Source organism: Pimephales promelas, chromosome 3, assembly GCF_988280905.1.
Source record: "Pimephales promelas chromosome 3, fPimPro1.hap1.1, whole genome shotgun sequence".
In the NCBI taxonomy this organism is placed as follows: Eukaryota; Metazoa; Chordata; class Actinopteri; order Cypriniformes; family Leuciscidae; genus Pimephales; species Pimephales promelas.
Genome location: NC_142771.1, coordinates 995,655 through 1,012,311, shown reverse-complemented (window position 1 = coordinate 1,012,311; position 16,657 = coordinate 995,655). Strand labels below are relative to the sequence as shown.

The following is a 16,657-nucleotide window of genomic DNA, read 5'->3' as shown; positions in this document are numbered from 1 at the left end:
ACTGGCTTCACAACAACTCCGTGGTTGTTCTTGAATGACCCAGCCAGAGACTTAAACCCGATTGAGCATCTCTGGAGAGACCTGAAAATGGCTGTCCACCAATGTTTACCAGCCAACCTGACAGAACTGGAGAGGATCTGCAAGGAGGAATGGCAGAGGATACCCAAATCCAGATGTGAAAAACTTGTTGCATCTTTCCCAAAAAGACTCATGGCTGTATTAGATCAAAGGGTGCTTCTACTAAATACTGAGCAAAGGGTCTGAATACTTAGGACCATGTGATATTCCAGTTTTTCTTTTTTAATAAATGAGCAAAAATGTCAACAGTTCTGTTTTTCTGTCAATATGGGTGCTGTGTGTACAATAATGAGGGGAAAATGAACTTAAATGATTTTTAGCAAATGGCTGCAATATAATAAAGAGTAAACAATTTAAGGGGGTCTGAATACTTTCTGTACCCACTGTATAATCAATTTATAAAAAGGCATCAAATTATCAAAGCAGTTGTCTACTTTCTACTTTTATATCAGGACTCACTTTCATGTCCTTTCACTTTATTTTTCTCTCTTTGAATTATATTTATGTACTGAAAATTGTTTTTAACAACTTTTTCCTTTCCTGTCAGACCTGATGGAAGAGAGCGAGGAGAGAGAAGAACTGAGTGAAGTGAAGGAGGAGAGTGAAGAACTGATAGAAGTGAAGGAGAGAGAAGAACTGATGGAAGTGAAGGAGGAGAGAGAAGAACTGATGGAAGTGAAGGAGGAGAGAGAAGAACTGAGAGAAGTGAAGGAGGAGAGAGAAGAACTGAGAGAAGTGAAGGAGGAGAGAGAAGAACTGAGAGAAGTGAAGGAGGAGAGAGAAGAACTGAGAGAAGTGAAGGAGGAGAGAGAAGAACTGAGTGAAGTGAAGGAGGAGAGAGAAGAACTGAGAGAAGTGAAGGAGGAGAGAGAAGAACTGAGAGAAGTGAAGGAGGAGAGAGAAGAACTGAGAGAAGTGAAGGAGGAGAGAGAAGAACTGAGAGAAGTGAAGGAGGAGAGAGAAGAGCTGAGAGAAGTGGAGGAGGAACATCATGTCCAACCTGGAGAAAAACCCTTGAGTCGCTCAAAGACTACAGCGGACCATTTAAAACTGCACGAGAGAATTCACACTGGAGAACAACCTTACAAGTGTTCACACTGCGACAGGAGATTCAGTCAATCATCAAATCTGAAAAAACATGGGAGGATCCACACTGGAGAAAAACCTTACAAGTGTTCACACTGTGACAAGAGATTCAGTCAGTCATCATATCTGAAAACACATGAGATGATCCACACTGGAGAAAAACCTTACAAGTGTTCACACTGTGACAACAGATTCAGTCAGTCATCAAATCTGAAAACACATGTGAGGATCCACACTGGAGAAAAACCTTACAAGTGTTCACACTGCGACAAGAGATTCAGTCATTCATCATATCTGAAAACACATGAGAGGATCCACACTGGAGAAAAACCTTACAAGTGTTCACACTGCGACAAGAGATTCAGTCACTCATCACATCTGAAAACACATGAGAGGATCCACACTGGAGAAAAACCTTACAAGTGCTCACACTGTGACAACAGATTCATTCTGGCATCATATCTGAAAACACATGAGATGATCCACACTGGAGAAAAACCTTACAAGTGTTCACACTGTGACAAGAGATTCAGTCACTCATCACATCTGAAAACACATGAGAGGATCCACACTGGAGAAAAACCTTACAAGTGTTCACACTGTGACAAGAGATTCAGTCACTCATCACATCTGAAAACACATGAGAGGATCCACACTGGAGAAAACCTTACAAGTGTTCACACTGCGACAAGAGATTCATTCACTCATCATATCTGAGAACACATGAGAGAATCCACATTGGAGAGAAGCCGCATGTATGCCATCAATCTTGAAACAATTTCACATACAAACATTATCTTGATGTTCACATGTACCCCTTTTCCACCAAAAAAAAGAACTGGTTCGGAACTGGTGCTGGTTCAAAGTTGGTTCGGAGTTGGTTCAACTTGCGAACCGCTTCAGAATTTGTTTTTCCACTGAGAGTGCCCAGGGAACGACGTCGTTACGTCACTGTGTACGTCGCTATACGTCTTAGCTAGAAACGCTTTCAAGTACAACATTACTTTCGGATTATCTCTAACTCATGTACCAAGAAAGCTTTAAAAACAATGAAAGTATGTAAGTCTTTTAATCTTTTCGTTTGATATGTAATCTTTTTTGATAAGTTATGAAGCCCCCTGTCTTGTGTCTTCTTTTCTTTCCATTTATTTGTTCTATATTGTGACTGATTTCTTCTTTGATTATAATGTCTTCAATTAAAAAATTACAAAAATAGAAACGCACTTGGCTGTGCGATCCATTATTATGGTCAGAAAATATGTTAAGAACACATCTAAACCTGCCCCAGCCCCCGACGTAAGCATGACGTGGTAAAAGAACGGTTCTAGTCCAGCAAAGAGTTGGTGCCGCTTTGGAACCAGTTCTCCTGGCTGAGAACCGGTTCTTTGGCTGTCGAAACACAAAGAACTGGTTTGCGCGCAGGCACCGGCTCCGAACCGACTCTCAAAATGCTTTGGTGGAAAAGGGGCTATGATGATCCACACCGGAGTGAAGCCGTTCTCATGTGATCAGTGTGGAAAAACATTTCTTAGGTCATCACACCTGAAGACAAACCTCAGAGTTCATACGAAGGAGAAGCTGCATTCATGTTCTGTGTGTGGAAAGAGTTTTTCACTGCTGCAACTTTTACATAGACATGAGAAAACTCACACTTGTGTGAAAGAGTACATGTGCTTTGAGTGTGAGAAGACTTTTACTACAGCGGACATGTTAAAACGGCACCAGAGGATCCACACTGGAGAAAAACCTTACAAGTGTTCACACTGTGAGGAGAGATTCATTCAGGTGAATGGACAGATCCAGTGATCAGAGAATCAGAGGTTTTACATAAGTGCGTAACTCATGATAACGTTAGCCTTAATGTAATTTATTTCCAAACTGAAATTTGTTTTTCATGGAACTAAATTAATCAGTTGGAGGGCTTGATTTAATAAATAAAACTAATTCATAAACCTTTTAGCTTCTTTTGTCTGTGTAGCCAGAATATGACATTTAAAAAAAGTTTAAAGTTTAGGAACCACTGCACTGGTTGAAATCTTGTTTTCTTGATTTACCGTAAATATGTTTTCACCAAGCCTCAGAGACAACATCTTGTAAAAAGGTTAAATACAATTTCAACTTCTGTTATTAAGGATGCAATGAAAACAACATATTCTTGCTTAATGTTTTCTTCTTTTTTTTCTTGAAATGTACACTCACCTAAAGGATTATTAGGAACATCACACTAAGGGCCAATCCCAATTCTACCCCTTACCCCTTCACTTTCCCCTAGCCCTACCCCTTCGCCTTCCCCTTGACCCTTGAAACAGAGTGGCAATGCGTAGGGGTGAAAATATTCCCCTAAGAAATGGGACACCACTACGCCTCCGTTAAACGTCATTATAAGTCGTCGCTAGCGCCTACGTCACAGGAGATGCGCCGATGTTTATCACAACTTCCAAGATGCCGTCGACAGCTGCAGTTATCTCAGTCGCGTGGGTTACAGCTATTTTCTTGCATTTATCTTGTGAAGTTCGCAGGAAACAACGGAGACGACGAAAATATGTTGCGGGACTATCGTTAGCAAACTACAGTAATTTTAGCGGTTTTTTTTTTTTTTTTTTTTTTTAACAAACGTTTCTGTGAAGAAACTGACCGTAAATATGAACACAATATTGAATGTAACATAAAGCAAATCATTGTTTGTCGTTACAATACTTATTAAAGCCACAAATACTTAAATTTATGGGTCTCCTTTGTTGCTTGGGCAGCCAGCCTGGGTTAGCAGTGACACTTCTCATACCCCTTCGTTTGAAGTGTGCTCCCGAAAAATCTTTGTTTGAAGGGCTATCTGGCCCTTCTCCCTAGCCCTCCCCCTCCAACCAAAAGAGAATTGGGACAACCCTACCCCTTCACGTGGACGCGCAAAACGGAGGGGAAGGGGAAAGTGAAGGGGTAAGGGGTAGAATTGGGATTGGCCCTAATACTGTGTTTCACCCCCTTTGTCCTTCAGAACTGCCTTAATTCTACGTGGCGTTGATTCAACAAGGTGCTGAAAGCATTCTTTCGAAATGTTGGCCCATATTGATAGGATAGCATCTTGCAGTTGATGGAGATTTGTGGGATGCATATCCAGGGCACGAAGCTCCCGTTCCACCACATCCCAAAGATGCTCTATTGGGTTGAGATCTGGTGACTGTGGCGGCCATTTTTGTACAGTCAACTCATTGACATGTTCAAGAAACCAATTTGAAATGATTCAATCTTTGTGACGTGGTGCATTATCCTGCTGGAAGTAGCCATCAGAGGATGGGGACATGGTCAGAAACAATGCTCAGGGAGGCCGTGGCATTTAAACGATGCCCAATTGGCACTAAGGGGCCTAAAGTGTGTCAAAAAAACATCCCCCACACCATTATACCACCACCACCAGCCTGCACAAGTTAATCATGAGGTTCATTTAATTCCTATGGGAAATTATTTTGTTAAATGAGATTGGCTCATGTCCGAGACAACACAACCCATTAGGGTCAGGGTAAGTACAGTAAGACTTAAATATTGTTGCTCAAGTGCACTGTGTTTTATATATTCGTATTCCTAGTCTGTACTTGGTTCTATTTTTATTACACTGTTTATATAGTATATTTTTGATTATTTAAATCTATTCTATGTAAATAATTAACATTGTGTATGAAATGAGCTATTGTGCTTTTTACAATACAGATTTGTTTCAAATAAACTTTAATGGATAAAGGGTCTAAAATAAATACAAATTTACATAAACTACCAATGTTACACAACTGATGCTCCATTGACATGAACTACCTGTTCATACGCAAGCTACCAGTATTGTGTTATAAAACATTGATAGTCCATAAAACAAGAATCAGATGTCCAGCCACCCTAGTTCCACTTCCTCCCCACGAAAAGACCTCTTCTTGATGCCGTGGTCGAAGCAGATCTTATCACCTTTCACAATGTCCTTGGTGGCCTGAAAGAGCAGGACGTGCCTGTCTCCTCCCTCTAGCTTCACTATGCAGTGGCATGGCTGCACGTTGTACTTCTTCCGGGAGTGCGTAATCCATCTCCCTGTGGTTTCCAGAGACGGGTGGCACTCGCAGGGGAAGGTCTGCGCATCGATGCAGACTTCGTCAGGGCCATGTTTGAAGAAAAACAGCAGGCCCAGCTGGTCCTGCATCTCTGCCATCTCCCTGCCCTCCGCACCTGTGATCACCTTTCCATGGAAATCACACAGGATGGAGCCCTTCCCGAAGGCCTTGGTTGCAACAACTCCTGTGGTCAAAAAGAGGAAGTCATTAATGTGCTGTTCATGACGTTACTATATTCATTTTACTGCGCTCATTAGACATTTGTACATACCTTTCTGCTCCCCAAAGTCCTTCACAGCCAGTCCCGACCATTTCTGCCTGGTCACCCCCTTGATGATGGCCGGGTCACTCTCAGCCTGTGCTCTGCTGAGTGGCCTCCACTTTGCGATGATGTCCTCTGGGCGGGGATGATTGGCCGTCCACCCCTCTGCTCCTATGACTTTAGCCACCCTCGCTGCAGTTGGGGGACGTCTTGAGCATGTTGCTGTCAAAGAGAGAACATCTAAATTAAAATTCAGGTAAATGTTTCTGTTGGAGCAAATCTAATCATTGGCTTAGAAAGTATATAAACTTACACAAAAGATGTTGCTCCCGAAGGCTGTACTGCAGAGACCTCCACTTGTCATAAAAGACTCTCTCGGCGGGGAACCCAGCTTTTTCTCTCTGGGTCTTGTTGGGTGGTTGGCCAGTGATTCCTACAGGGAAGGCCTGTAGGAAAACATCAAAGTCCGGTTTTGTCCTGCCAACCTCTTCTTCCACTCGCCTTCTCTTCTCTGCCCGGGCGCCCGCTTCGCCAGAGCTGCAACATTGGAAAGGTTTCAAGGTTACGCACTAACAAACTGATGGATGAGGGTTGAGAGACATTATAATTATAACTCTTTCAGGTAATTACATACCGTGTCCGGCAGCTGAGCAGGTTTGAAGTGGGCACAACAGTGTCCAGGGTTTGCTGGTTTGCCACTGGAGTCAAATTGGCCAAGGACACCGCCTCCGAGGTCCTGCGTATCTGCTGGCTCTTGATGCTGGGCAGATTGTAGCTGCAATGGGGCAGAAATCAGATGAAACTCCCAAACTTGAAGCATATAATTTTCTAGAGTCTGATCGGTTTAATTAGTTGAATGCTAATCCAACGTATACTTTTTGGTCTTATGGACTGCTGTTAATACTTACTATATGTGCAGACGAGAGACGTCATCGGTTGCACTCCTAATTTTCGTGCCTGACGACGAAACAAACAACCTGTTTGCATTATCTACATCCGGCCAGATGAAGTCAGGACGGATCCATGTGTAGTACGCATCCAGCATCTGCAGACAGAGACAAAAGGTAAATGAATACATCTGTTAATATCTGTTGGTCCATTGTTGTTGTTACTGTATTTCATGGTAAGGCAATTTAGCCTAGTGTACTTACTGCTGCCTCCTCCATTGTGAGGGCAAACATGGCGAAATGCATTGTCGCAGTCTTGTGTTTGCCTACAGTCACACACACCTTTCCCCCATAATTCTCTCTGGCCTCCCACTCTGCTGTCTGGGGAAAAAAAAACACAAAGAGTGAATAACTGACATAAACGTCCTAATATAATCTGTTTCGGCTTATGCCCCCATGACAACTGAGGTCTTAACACTTACTGTAACTCCCTCTACCACTGCTGGTCTCTGCAAGTGACCAAGGATCAGGATTGCTTCGCAATAGTAGCAGAACAATGTCTTTTCATCTGACGCCACGTGGTCACCTTCCAGCAGCCTCCTATAAATGGACATCATGTCTTTTTTGGCCTTCCGGAGGACTGCCTGGCACTCATGAAGGCTCTTCTCGCCCTCTTGGAACCATTCATATCTAGAATGACATACAATACAACAATGTGATTACACACATGCCTGTATCGGCCAGCACATAAGTTCTATCAACATGGAGGAAGTCATTGAAGAAAAACAAATGGAAAGGAGATTAGCAACTGACCTTGATTTACAGATGACCATGCTGTTGGACTTGATCACTGGCTTTCTGATGGTAGCGAGGAGGTCGATGTAGGCTTGGCACTTCCTGTAGAGGTCAGGATCTGCTGCAGTTAAGTTCAAGTGGGTCTTCAAATACTGAACAAACCGGATCATGTTCTTGAGATAGTTCAGAATGGTGGCTGGGTCCATGTCAGCGTGCCGGAGTTGGGTGAGGTAGTCCTTTGTTTCTGTGGACTTTAGCAGGAAATCCAAGCTGACTTCATCCCCACTCGGCTGGATGAATCTTAACATCCTGGAGACGTTGTCTACCTGTGTTGAAAGAAAAAGAGAAGTGTGAGAAGATCAGCCAGCCACACACAGACACCCCTAAAAAGCTGTGTTTTATCCGAGTTCACTTCTGTTATGGAACTTAATAGTTGGTCTATATGTGATGTGCTACGATTTCCCGGTTACTAAGAGCAATACTGACAGACTATAAAGAAACCCAAATGGGATGCGTCTTACCTCTTGCTGGCAGTTTGGGACCTGCAGGGTGTTGATCAAGTAGCCCTTAAAGTCTCTCAACAAGGGCTCTTCTGCAGGAAACTTTGCGTAGAGCCTCATTTGCGTCATCTTGACCCTGACACTTGTGCTGTACTGCGATTGATCTCTGAAAAAAATACAGTCAGAAGAAAATGAGCTCAAAGCAACCTTACAGTTTGTTCTCAGTGTTTGCACTGATGTGTGTGAGGTTTAGAACTTACTTTTGCCATGTTCTGTCTCTTGGATCGGTGGTGCTGCCTTCGGAGCAGCTATCCTCCGCCACCGAGACACCACCAGCCTCTTCAGATCTGCCACCGACTGCTCCAGAAGGTTCACTGGCCGTGGGAACGGCAGCTGTGCTGGTAGACGCCTCTTCTGACTCCAGGTCTGCCTGGTTAGGAGCATTAGCCACAAAAAAGTCTCTTTGGCGCAGCTCTTCCAGAAGAGCCAGTCTGGATGGTCTGTGGGGGTAACGTTTCACCATCTCATTGTAGTCCCAGTTCCTGGCATCCCGTGTCCACACCTTGGCAGACTCCTTGGCCCTCATCGTCTCCTCCAGCCGTTCTTCAGGTGTGTTCTTTTTCATGCAGACTCTGCTCAGATGCGTCGTCAGCATCTCCTGTGGTTTTCCACACAGCAAGCAATGAATGATGCGACGGTCGGATTTCTGGCTGTGAGACAAAGCAGACACACCAAATCTTACACATGTGAAAATGAATGAAGACAGCGAATTCTTAAAACAGAGGCCTAATGTGAACCTTGGCCAGCAAAACTTATCATAGAAAGTTACTGTAATGCTACCAGAACCAGTTGTTATTTTACTTTTATTGATTTTAATTTCACCCCCTGTACCTCCCAATAAAAAAAGGAGCATTGAGCATTAACTGTTTCAAGTCCCCCTTTAGTCTGTATTCAAACTAGCCAATCAGAACTCAGCTCACCATTGTCTCTGTTTCTCATCACAAAAACTAAAATACGTGTGAATTGGTCATGTGCTTTAGCATACACCAGGCCTGTCTTAAGAAGGCTCAAAAACTCTATATTCAATCTAATAAAGTTGTAATGTAACCTTTGATTGATTGTGTAAATAAAATAGGTGTTAGCGCCACAATATAAAGTGGGTCACTTTTTCTCATTTATTATCATGAACATACATGCAAAGTTTCAACGTGCTGTTGTGTTTTGTCATCTACAAACAAAGAGTGAAACCTATCCTTTAGTTTTAACAAGTTTCTCAACATTAGTTTTATCAATGTTTTTATCCATACTTGCAGCAATAACAAGTAAATAACAGCATATAACAACATGGAAAATATTTGATCAGACACAACACACATAGGACAAATCATCTAGAGAAAAGAAATGTGAACTTACTTGTTTGATTCAGATTCCATTTTCCAAAAAAAAGTTCAAGATGTCAAAAGGTTGTCTCTGTAATCTGATTTGAAAACGGAGTGACTGTGGTTCACCAGATGCGTTAGGTATATAGCACAGGCTGTGTGATGTCATCGTCATGTAAACCAATCAGGTTGATTGCTGTTTAAGTTGACCTGCAATGACCCTTGAGTGTGTTCAAACCTTACACCTTGCCCCCCACCATCCCCATTGCAAAGGGTGTGTGAACAGGTGTGAACTCAGCCTGAGGATCAACATTATCAACATTCAGAAGTTTAAGGTGAGTCATTGTTTTATTACCTGTTTATTACCTGCAAGTACCTGTTACATGGATTTAAAAAGTGACTAAAGATTTAGATCAAATATATTTTATTTTGAATTGAATAGAATAAATCTTTATTGTTGTAGGATAAACTGAGGAAGTTTATTAGTGTGAGTTTTGCAACTAAGGTAAATTATGTCACAAACCTGCCTGTTCCTGTCTGTCCTGGTCTCTCTATTGTAAGTGAAATGAGTCTGATTACTGAGACTCCCACCCTTTGTCTCTATGATAATGTTATGGATTGAGCAATCTAGTCAGGCTGATTAAATTAGCATCTCGGGGCTCTGAATAACTGCTATGCTGATGAGATCAGGGCTGGGGAATTTCCAGTAACGAGCTGAATACTGTGCCTAATTTACATGCTTTGTTTCAGAGTGTCTACACCTATGTAACTCTTCCCCCTTGTAAGACATATCAACTTAAATGTATACTGCTTTAGTTGGCTAAGATTTTTGGACGAAGCAGACTACAGCGAAGCAACAGCAATAAAGATTCCTGCTTAAAAAGATACAACCGAGTCTCCTGGTCTTCGCTTCTGAGTTCCTACACTTGAGAAGAAAAAGGTTTTCAACAAACCATCAGGGTGGAACATTTTCTTTATATATTTTAACCCAGAGTATTTTCAACATTTTGGAGAGTAAAGTTGCTCTATCAGTGGAGTTAAAAGTGAGTCTATAAATCTGCAGAAACGCAGCAATTTCAACTCTACGGCAGTAATGAATACCCGCCATTTTGCTGTGCCGAAGTTTGGCTCGCATGTCGGTGGAGGAAGATTGCAATTGAGCGTTATACCACTGATATAACTTGGTAAGTAACATCCCTGTGTTTTCAACACCAAAACGGTATTTTTTAACGTTAAGTTACATAACTTTAGTTAAGAGTATTAACGTAATGTTAACCAGATAGCAATCCATGTCGGTGTTTCTTTATGTGTTGCAATATTTTCACTTATGAAAGTTGGTCAGAACGATTTATGCGTAAAATAACGTTAGCTCGGTCGCTATAACAACAAAAGATTTAATACAGTTAACAGCTTTTCATAGCTAATGTATTTTTTAGCTTCCCAGGCAACATTATGTTTTTTATATAACGTTACTGGAAATGTTAGTAATTGCATGCTTCTGATAGTTAATGTTGGTCTTATAAAACGATAACTTAGATCACTGATTGCATGACGTGTTTGTTTTAACGGGTTACTCTTCGAACTAAAATATCTAATGAGCTAGCTAACTTTGGCACAGTTATTTGGTAACGTTAGCTAATGAGACAACGTACGTGCCTCTAAAATTGAACTAGCCTAAACCTATTTGCTGCAGAAAATAGCCAAACGTTATTCAACCAGCACAGCTTTGTCTTCTTCAGCCGCCCTTAGTATTTGGTGTAACATCTAATTCAAAGTGCATTGTCACTACTGAGAGAATTGGATAGGTAATTTTTATTTGAACTAGCCCTAAATTATGATTTTGAATATACATTTTCTATGTTAACAGGGGCAAAATGCTGTTGCAGAAATACGTCAAGCTGTCTGAGCTGACATTCGATGCTTACTTGAAAGAAGGTGGGTACATGGCAATAAAACTGTTTTTGAATAGATAAGGGAGGTGTAATTTTAGGAGTGAGTGCAACTTTAAACATCCCTGTCTCTGTACGACATTAAAACGTTTTTTGTATTTCTATATGTGGAGTGAAGTTGTGGAACAGACTAAGTTTAGTGCTCAAACAATGTCCAAGCAAAACTCAGTTCAAAAAGCGGTACAAAAGTATAGATTTGACAAGGTACGAGATGCAGAAGTTCACTAAATAGGTGATCTCAGTTAATTTCTAAAATATATATAAATTTTTTTTTTGCATTGTTTTATAATTATTTGGATACAAATATAGGTAAATATGTTTGTTATTTATGTATTCGCGGTGTTTAAAAGTTAATGGTCTAATTAGTTGCTTAACCCATGTGCTGCATTAGATTTTTAACACCGTTGAGTGCATTAAGGACCAAAAATGGCCACATATTAAACATTGCCTAAAATATTATATATTATTATTATTTTCCACTTTTACCAAGTTAAATCTTTTAACCAGCATCAGTCCTCATCATAACTACCAAAAATGTATTCAATTTCAGGATTTTAACCCTTTAATTACCAGTTTTGTTTGCGAAACCATCGATTTGTATAAGAGGAAAAAACACAAAAATTCAATTATTTTCAATAAACTAAATGCAAAGAGAAAACTTTAGATTTGGATTATCACAGTCCCACTTTGCAAAAAATCCCACTTAGCGCGTTAGAGACCAAAAATGGCCACCTATTAAACATTGCCTATTGCCTAAAATAAGGTGCATTTCCACCCATAGGGAATAAATATGTAGTGACGTCATCTGGTGGAATACACTATATAATGCAAATATAATGCTTTTGCTTCAAAATGAAAGGATGTTTGTGCAAAAATCATGTTTCATGTATTACTGACAGCCTCAGATTTAAACAACGTTTTAATGGGTTTCAATGGGCCATTTTTGGTCTTTATGGTGCTGAGTGTTACTATTTGATCTACACAGTGTGTGTTATACATATTTTGCAAAACGGGATCACGTTTTTTACATGTATCCAAAAAGTCACAATTTTGCCAAATTTCATACCATTTGCATTAAAACAGCCAAAATGGTCAAAGAAATTAAACTGCAAAAGACCAAAAATGTCCCTAATGCAGCATAAGGGTTAAACTAAAATGACCTCTTTGGATTTGTGCTTGCAAATCCAAGTCATTCACATCATCTATGGTTGGTGACACGTTCCTGTTACAGATGCACTCCAACAAAGTTGATTCTGTAGCGAAAGATGATTGTTTTAGAGCTGCCTACTGTAAATGTTTCATTCTAGTTGTACAGTTATACACACTTGTAAACGTATTACTTCTTATCTTTGTAAGGCTGTAGCTAAAATGACAACAATGCCGACAAAATGAAATTAAGTTTGTCAAGCAGATTTCTCTATTCTCTAATATTCAGAGATGTTCATGTTATTACTACTGAGGGCTCTTAAATATATGATTCCTAATCTTTTAATTTATACATTTAATTTTAAAAGTTGGATATTTTTACTTATACACTGACACATTACTATTTTTAATGTTTTTGAAAGAAGTCTCTTATGCTCATCAAGCCTGGGTTTATTTGATCAAAAATTCAGAAAAATAATATAGTGAAATATTATTAAAATTTATTTAAAATAATGGTTTTCCTATTTTACTATACTTTAAAATATATTTCTGTGATGGAAAGCTAAATTTAGTGTCACTTGATCCTTCGGGAAACTTTATAATATTATAAATGGTGCTTAATATTTATTTTAACCTGTGATACTTTTTTTCAGGTATTTTTTTATTTGTTAAAAAGTTTTTTAAAAAGTCTTTACTATCCCTTTGTATATTTAACATCCTTGTTGAATATATTTTGATCAAATAAAAATGCAGGCTTGTAGAGCAAAATAAGAAACTTCTTTCAAAAACTTTAAAAATAGTAATGGACTTTTAGGTTACTGTATGTACATATTAATCAAACTTTATCTGGGTAATCTCTTTTTTTGTTTAATGAACATGTTATTGTTGTTATTCTGCTGTTTTATTCAATTTATTTACAGTTCCAGAGAACCTTTTCAGGAGATGAACATAAGTCCTTTTATAATTTTTTTTGGTATGGCCAGGATTTTCCCTTCTCATTATTGTCATATTATTAATTTAAGTAATATGATATTATGCATTGCATTGTTAGCTTAAATATGCTACAAATCAAGTGTAGAGAAAGACACGATCGCTACTGATTAGAAAATAAAACTTTATATTATAAACTATCCTCTATTTGACTGCAGTCCATATTTCTTCTCGTCTGTTACGCTTATGGAGGCCCCTCGTCGAATCGCCGGCCCTGTTACTACTTTATTTCTGTGATGAACTAATGACTTTTTAAAACTTATTTTTAACGAACACCCTGTTTAAGTAAACTGAAGCAATTCACAATGGAAGCCATGATTTCAGAACCATCTTGAAGTTCTTGGTCATCGGGCTCATCTATGACATTGTCTGGCATTACGTCAATGTAGTTGGTGTGTATTCCTGGTCTAGAAAGTCACTTTGGACGAGACTTCACTGTGGTTGGAAAACATTTCCTCCTGGGAACCAGAATCCATTTGTTTAAAGTCATCTTGGACGACCAAGTTGTGTGTGTGTGTGTGTGTGTGTGTGTGGGTGTGTGAATACAATTTTTAATACAATACTTGACATTAACCTGTTCTAAACTTTGAACCGCTCCAAAGCATCAAAGAAGGTGACCGTGATCCTGCAGTTGTAGACTCGGTTTGCGTGGCTCTGTTGTCCTGGCTGAGTGACTGAGATTCTGCGGACAGTGTCCACTAGGGGGCGCGGGTGAGTCTCGAACGCGCACAGTTTCACTTTCGGTTCTATCGAGTAGGGGCCTGACAGTTTTACGCCCCTGACAGTTTTAAGCCCCTGTTGTTCCTGATGCGTCCAGTAGGGGGAGAAGGATATATGGCGCTGGAAACAAACACATTAATAACCGTCTAGACTTCAACTAATTTTTATGTATTTGTTTATTTAAATAAACGTTATAGACAGTGGATTTATCTGCACTATAAGGATTAAAACATCCAGATGTTCGGTTGGGCTTCACTCAGGCTAATACACATAGTTGAATCAGATGGACAAAGTAATGATATTTGACCTACTGAAAAATTAATTATTTTAAACTGTTTTATATACAGGAAACTGACTGATATATGTTGTTGTGAAGTATATACAGTTACATTTATGTACCATATTTAGCCTTGAGATATGCAGTACTTAATCATATGGATCCTTAATGAAATATCTGCTGAAATATTTACAATTGGTCATCATACAGCAAGAACAGTGTCCTACATAACATTTAATGAAGACAAACACAATTTAACCCTTTTCTAAAATTCCAAGGGCCATTTAAAAGAAAGAGACAATGTTTTTGTTCACAAAAAGGTTACTTATTTACAAAAGAAGCTAAAGTTGAATAGTGGTAGAAACAATGGTTATAAAATAATAGCCCAATGTCATGGTTGAAAATGTTTTGGGGGTTCAAAAGATAGGTGTTTATAAAAGTTTAGAGACAGAGATTTTAATTTTTTTAAGTAGCTAAAGCAGATAGGCCTACACACCTTAATGAGATACAAGTTAAAAAGAAGAACTAAAGACAGAGTATGATAAAACACACATTAAGTGCACACACATTTTAGTCCAGATCAGTACGCTATTTTAAAAAAACTGTATGATATACATTAGAAAATTAGATCGTCTCACAAAAAAAAAAAAAAACTTAAACCAAAATATACATTTAAACCATATGGGCCAACGTTTTTAATGTGGGCTTTATAATGCATTTATGTTTGTATGTATTATTTGTAAAACAAAATATTAGAGTGAGTGTGCAGTTTGAATCTTTAGAGAGATGTTCATTCAAATACATACATACATGCCTATTATAAATGTGTTTGTGTACACATCATAAACTGTAATTAACACATTTCCAATATCCACTGTGATGTTGCTCCAGAAACCACGTGGAGTAGGCTATGTTTAAATGCAAGGAGTAAACTGGGTCTTACCAGTAGATGCCATGTCACGCAAGGTAAAGACAGACAAGATAAAAATAAAAATTAAATGAATTTTAAAAGTGAGTGAGACAGAGCAGGTAAAGAGAAGACTATGGGCAGCTTTTAAACCTAGGCTATATGTGGTTAAGTTTGCTAAGTTTGAGCCAGACAGAACATCAACCTGACCATCAAGTAGCCAACTTTTATTGTCTCTCGAAATAATAGACTTTATTACAGTTTTTTACCTTCAATTTGTTACTATTTTCAGAACTTTGATGTCATTTTTCAAAACTCTAGACACAAAACTCACAACCAATGATCAAAATGCACATTTTCAAAACTCTAACCCTTTTCTCAATTGCTTGGATACAATATACATAAAACTTAGATCATTTGTTCATCCAACAAAAATCACCTGTTCGATATGACACAACTTAACATCAAAGTACTATTTCAAAAGGCAATTCACACATTACATTTCAAATGAGTGTCTTCATATCCTTACAATGATCTAACTATCAATTGATACAACTGCTCAAAATGATAACTGTTGCATGACACACAATCTTCCATGTTTACAGTAAATCATGAAAGTTTCAAGATAATGAGATTCAATAAACCTATGTTGTGATTGTAGTGTTTTGCATCAATATATCACACACTTTGTTGAATGTGTATTATCTTTACTACTGCAGTACTGCTTTACAGAGATGTGTTTACTGTACATGTGCCATAATGAAACCTGGATCACCTATTTTGTTCTACAACATTTAATGATTGTACGAAAAATGACAGTGAAACTATCGGTTGCTTGTGTGTGGGTGATAGTTTTGTTTAGGCCTATTTCACAGTAAATTTGTTTTTTGAACCAATGATTGTGCAAGTGCAAGATTTCTTTAAAGATGTGAATGCACAATGCAATGTTTTGAACATTAGACAGCCTGTGTTACAAGTGATAACCGTTTTGAGTTTTGTGTCTAGAGTTTTGAAAAATGACATCAAGGTTCTGAAAATAGTAGCAAAGTGATTGTAAAAAAACTGTAAATTATAGACCCATCTTTTGAATTGACATCGAATCTCGTTTAGAAATAATCAATATTGCATCATTACAATTCAATCAACAACAATAACTTTAGCAGATTATTTAAAATACCTCAATTCATGTCGCTTCTAGAAGGTCTGATGCTATTGCAACTACACAGTGGAACCAATTGCCAAGTCTGATAAGAGATACAAAAACTTATCGTTCCTTTACTGGTCAGCTTAAGAACTGGCTAATTGATAATCAGATATGTGCACATTAAACCACTGACTGCCTACTGAAAATTGTGGCTTGCTGGCAGATTGTCTTGTGTGATTCGTTACTTATTGTTGTGTGTCGTTTTTGTCTTTTTATTACTTTTAATGTTGTTATTATTTGTGGACTGTAAAAGTCATTTCTTGCTTTATATTTTGTTTTTAGGTTGCCATCATAATAACTGGCCAGGGACAACAGATGCAAATTAGCCTGTTGAGCTAACTCTGGCTCATTTACAGTTATTTTACTGTCAATTAATGAGCACTGTCCCT

At 38.8% G+C, this 16,657-nt stretch overlaps 3 protein-coding genes across 3 annotated transcripts in view; 2 read left to right on the top strand and 1 right to left on the bottom strand.

The window, feature by feature from the left end:
• The window catches only part of LOC120468239 (uncharacterized), a 163,549-nt gene that overhangs the window by 12,790 nt on the left and 134,102 nt on the right, over positions 1 to 16,657 (top strand). The gene's annotated exons all lie outside the window — the stretch shown is intronic.
• LOC120468246 (uncharacterized) overlaps positions 1 to 16,657 on the top strand; it is a 167,872-nt gene that overhangs the window by 35,097 nt on the left and 116,118 nt on the right. The window lies entirely within an intron of this gene.
• Positions 4,821 to 8,695, bottom strand: LOC148981817 (uncharacterized). Its single transcript, XM_089129313.1, has 11 exons — positions 8,677 to 8,695; positions 7,957 to 8,587; positions 7,718 to 7,862; positions 7,215 to 7,522; positions 6,884 to 7,091; positions 6,666 to 6,782; positions 6,423 to 6,559; positions 6,149 to 6,289; positions 5,828 to 6,051; positions 5,524 to 5,736; positions 4,821 to 5,436 (listed from the first exon to the last, which is right to left on the bottom strand). Exons 1-11 carry the CDS (start codon positions 8,693 to 8,695, stop codon positions 5,030 to 5,032), a joined length of 2,550 nt encoding a protein of 849 aa, XP_088985439.1. The 3' UTR covers positions 4,821 to 5,029.

Coding starts and splice junctions, on each gene's coding strand:
- LOC148981817 (XM_089129313.1), bottom strand. Junction 7,523..7,717: donor TCCCAAACTGCCAGCAAGAG/GTAAGACGCATC, acceptor CTTTCAACACAG/GTAGACAACGTCTCCAGGAT. Junction 6,783..6,883: donor CAGTGGTAGAGGGAGTTACA/GTAAGTGTTAAG, acceptor TTTTTTCCCCAG/ACAGCAGAGTGGGAGGCCAG.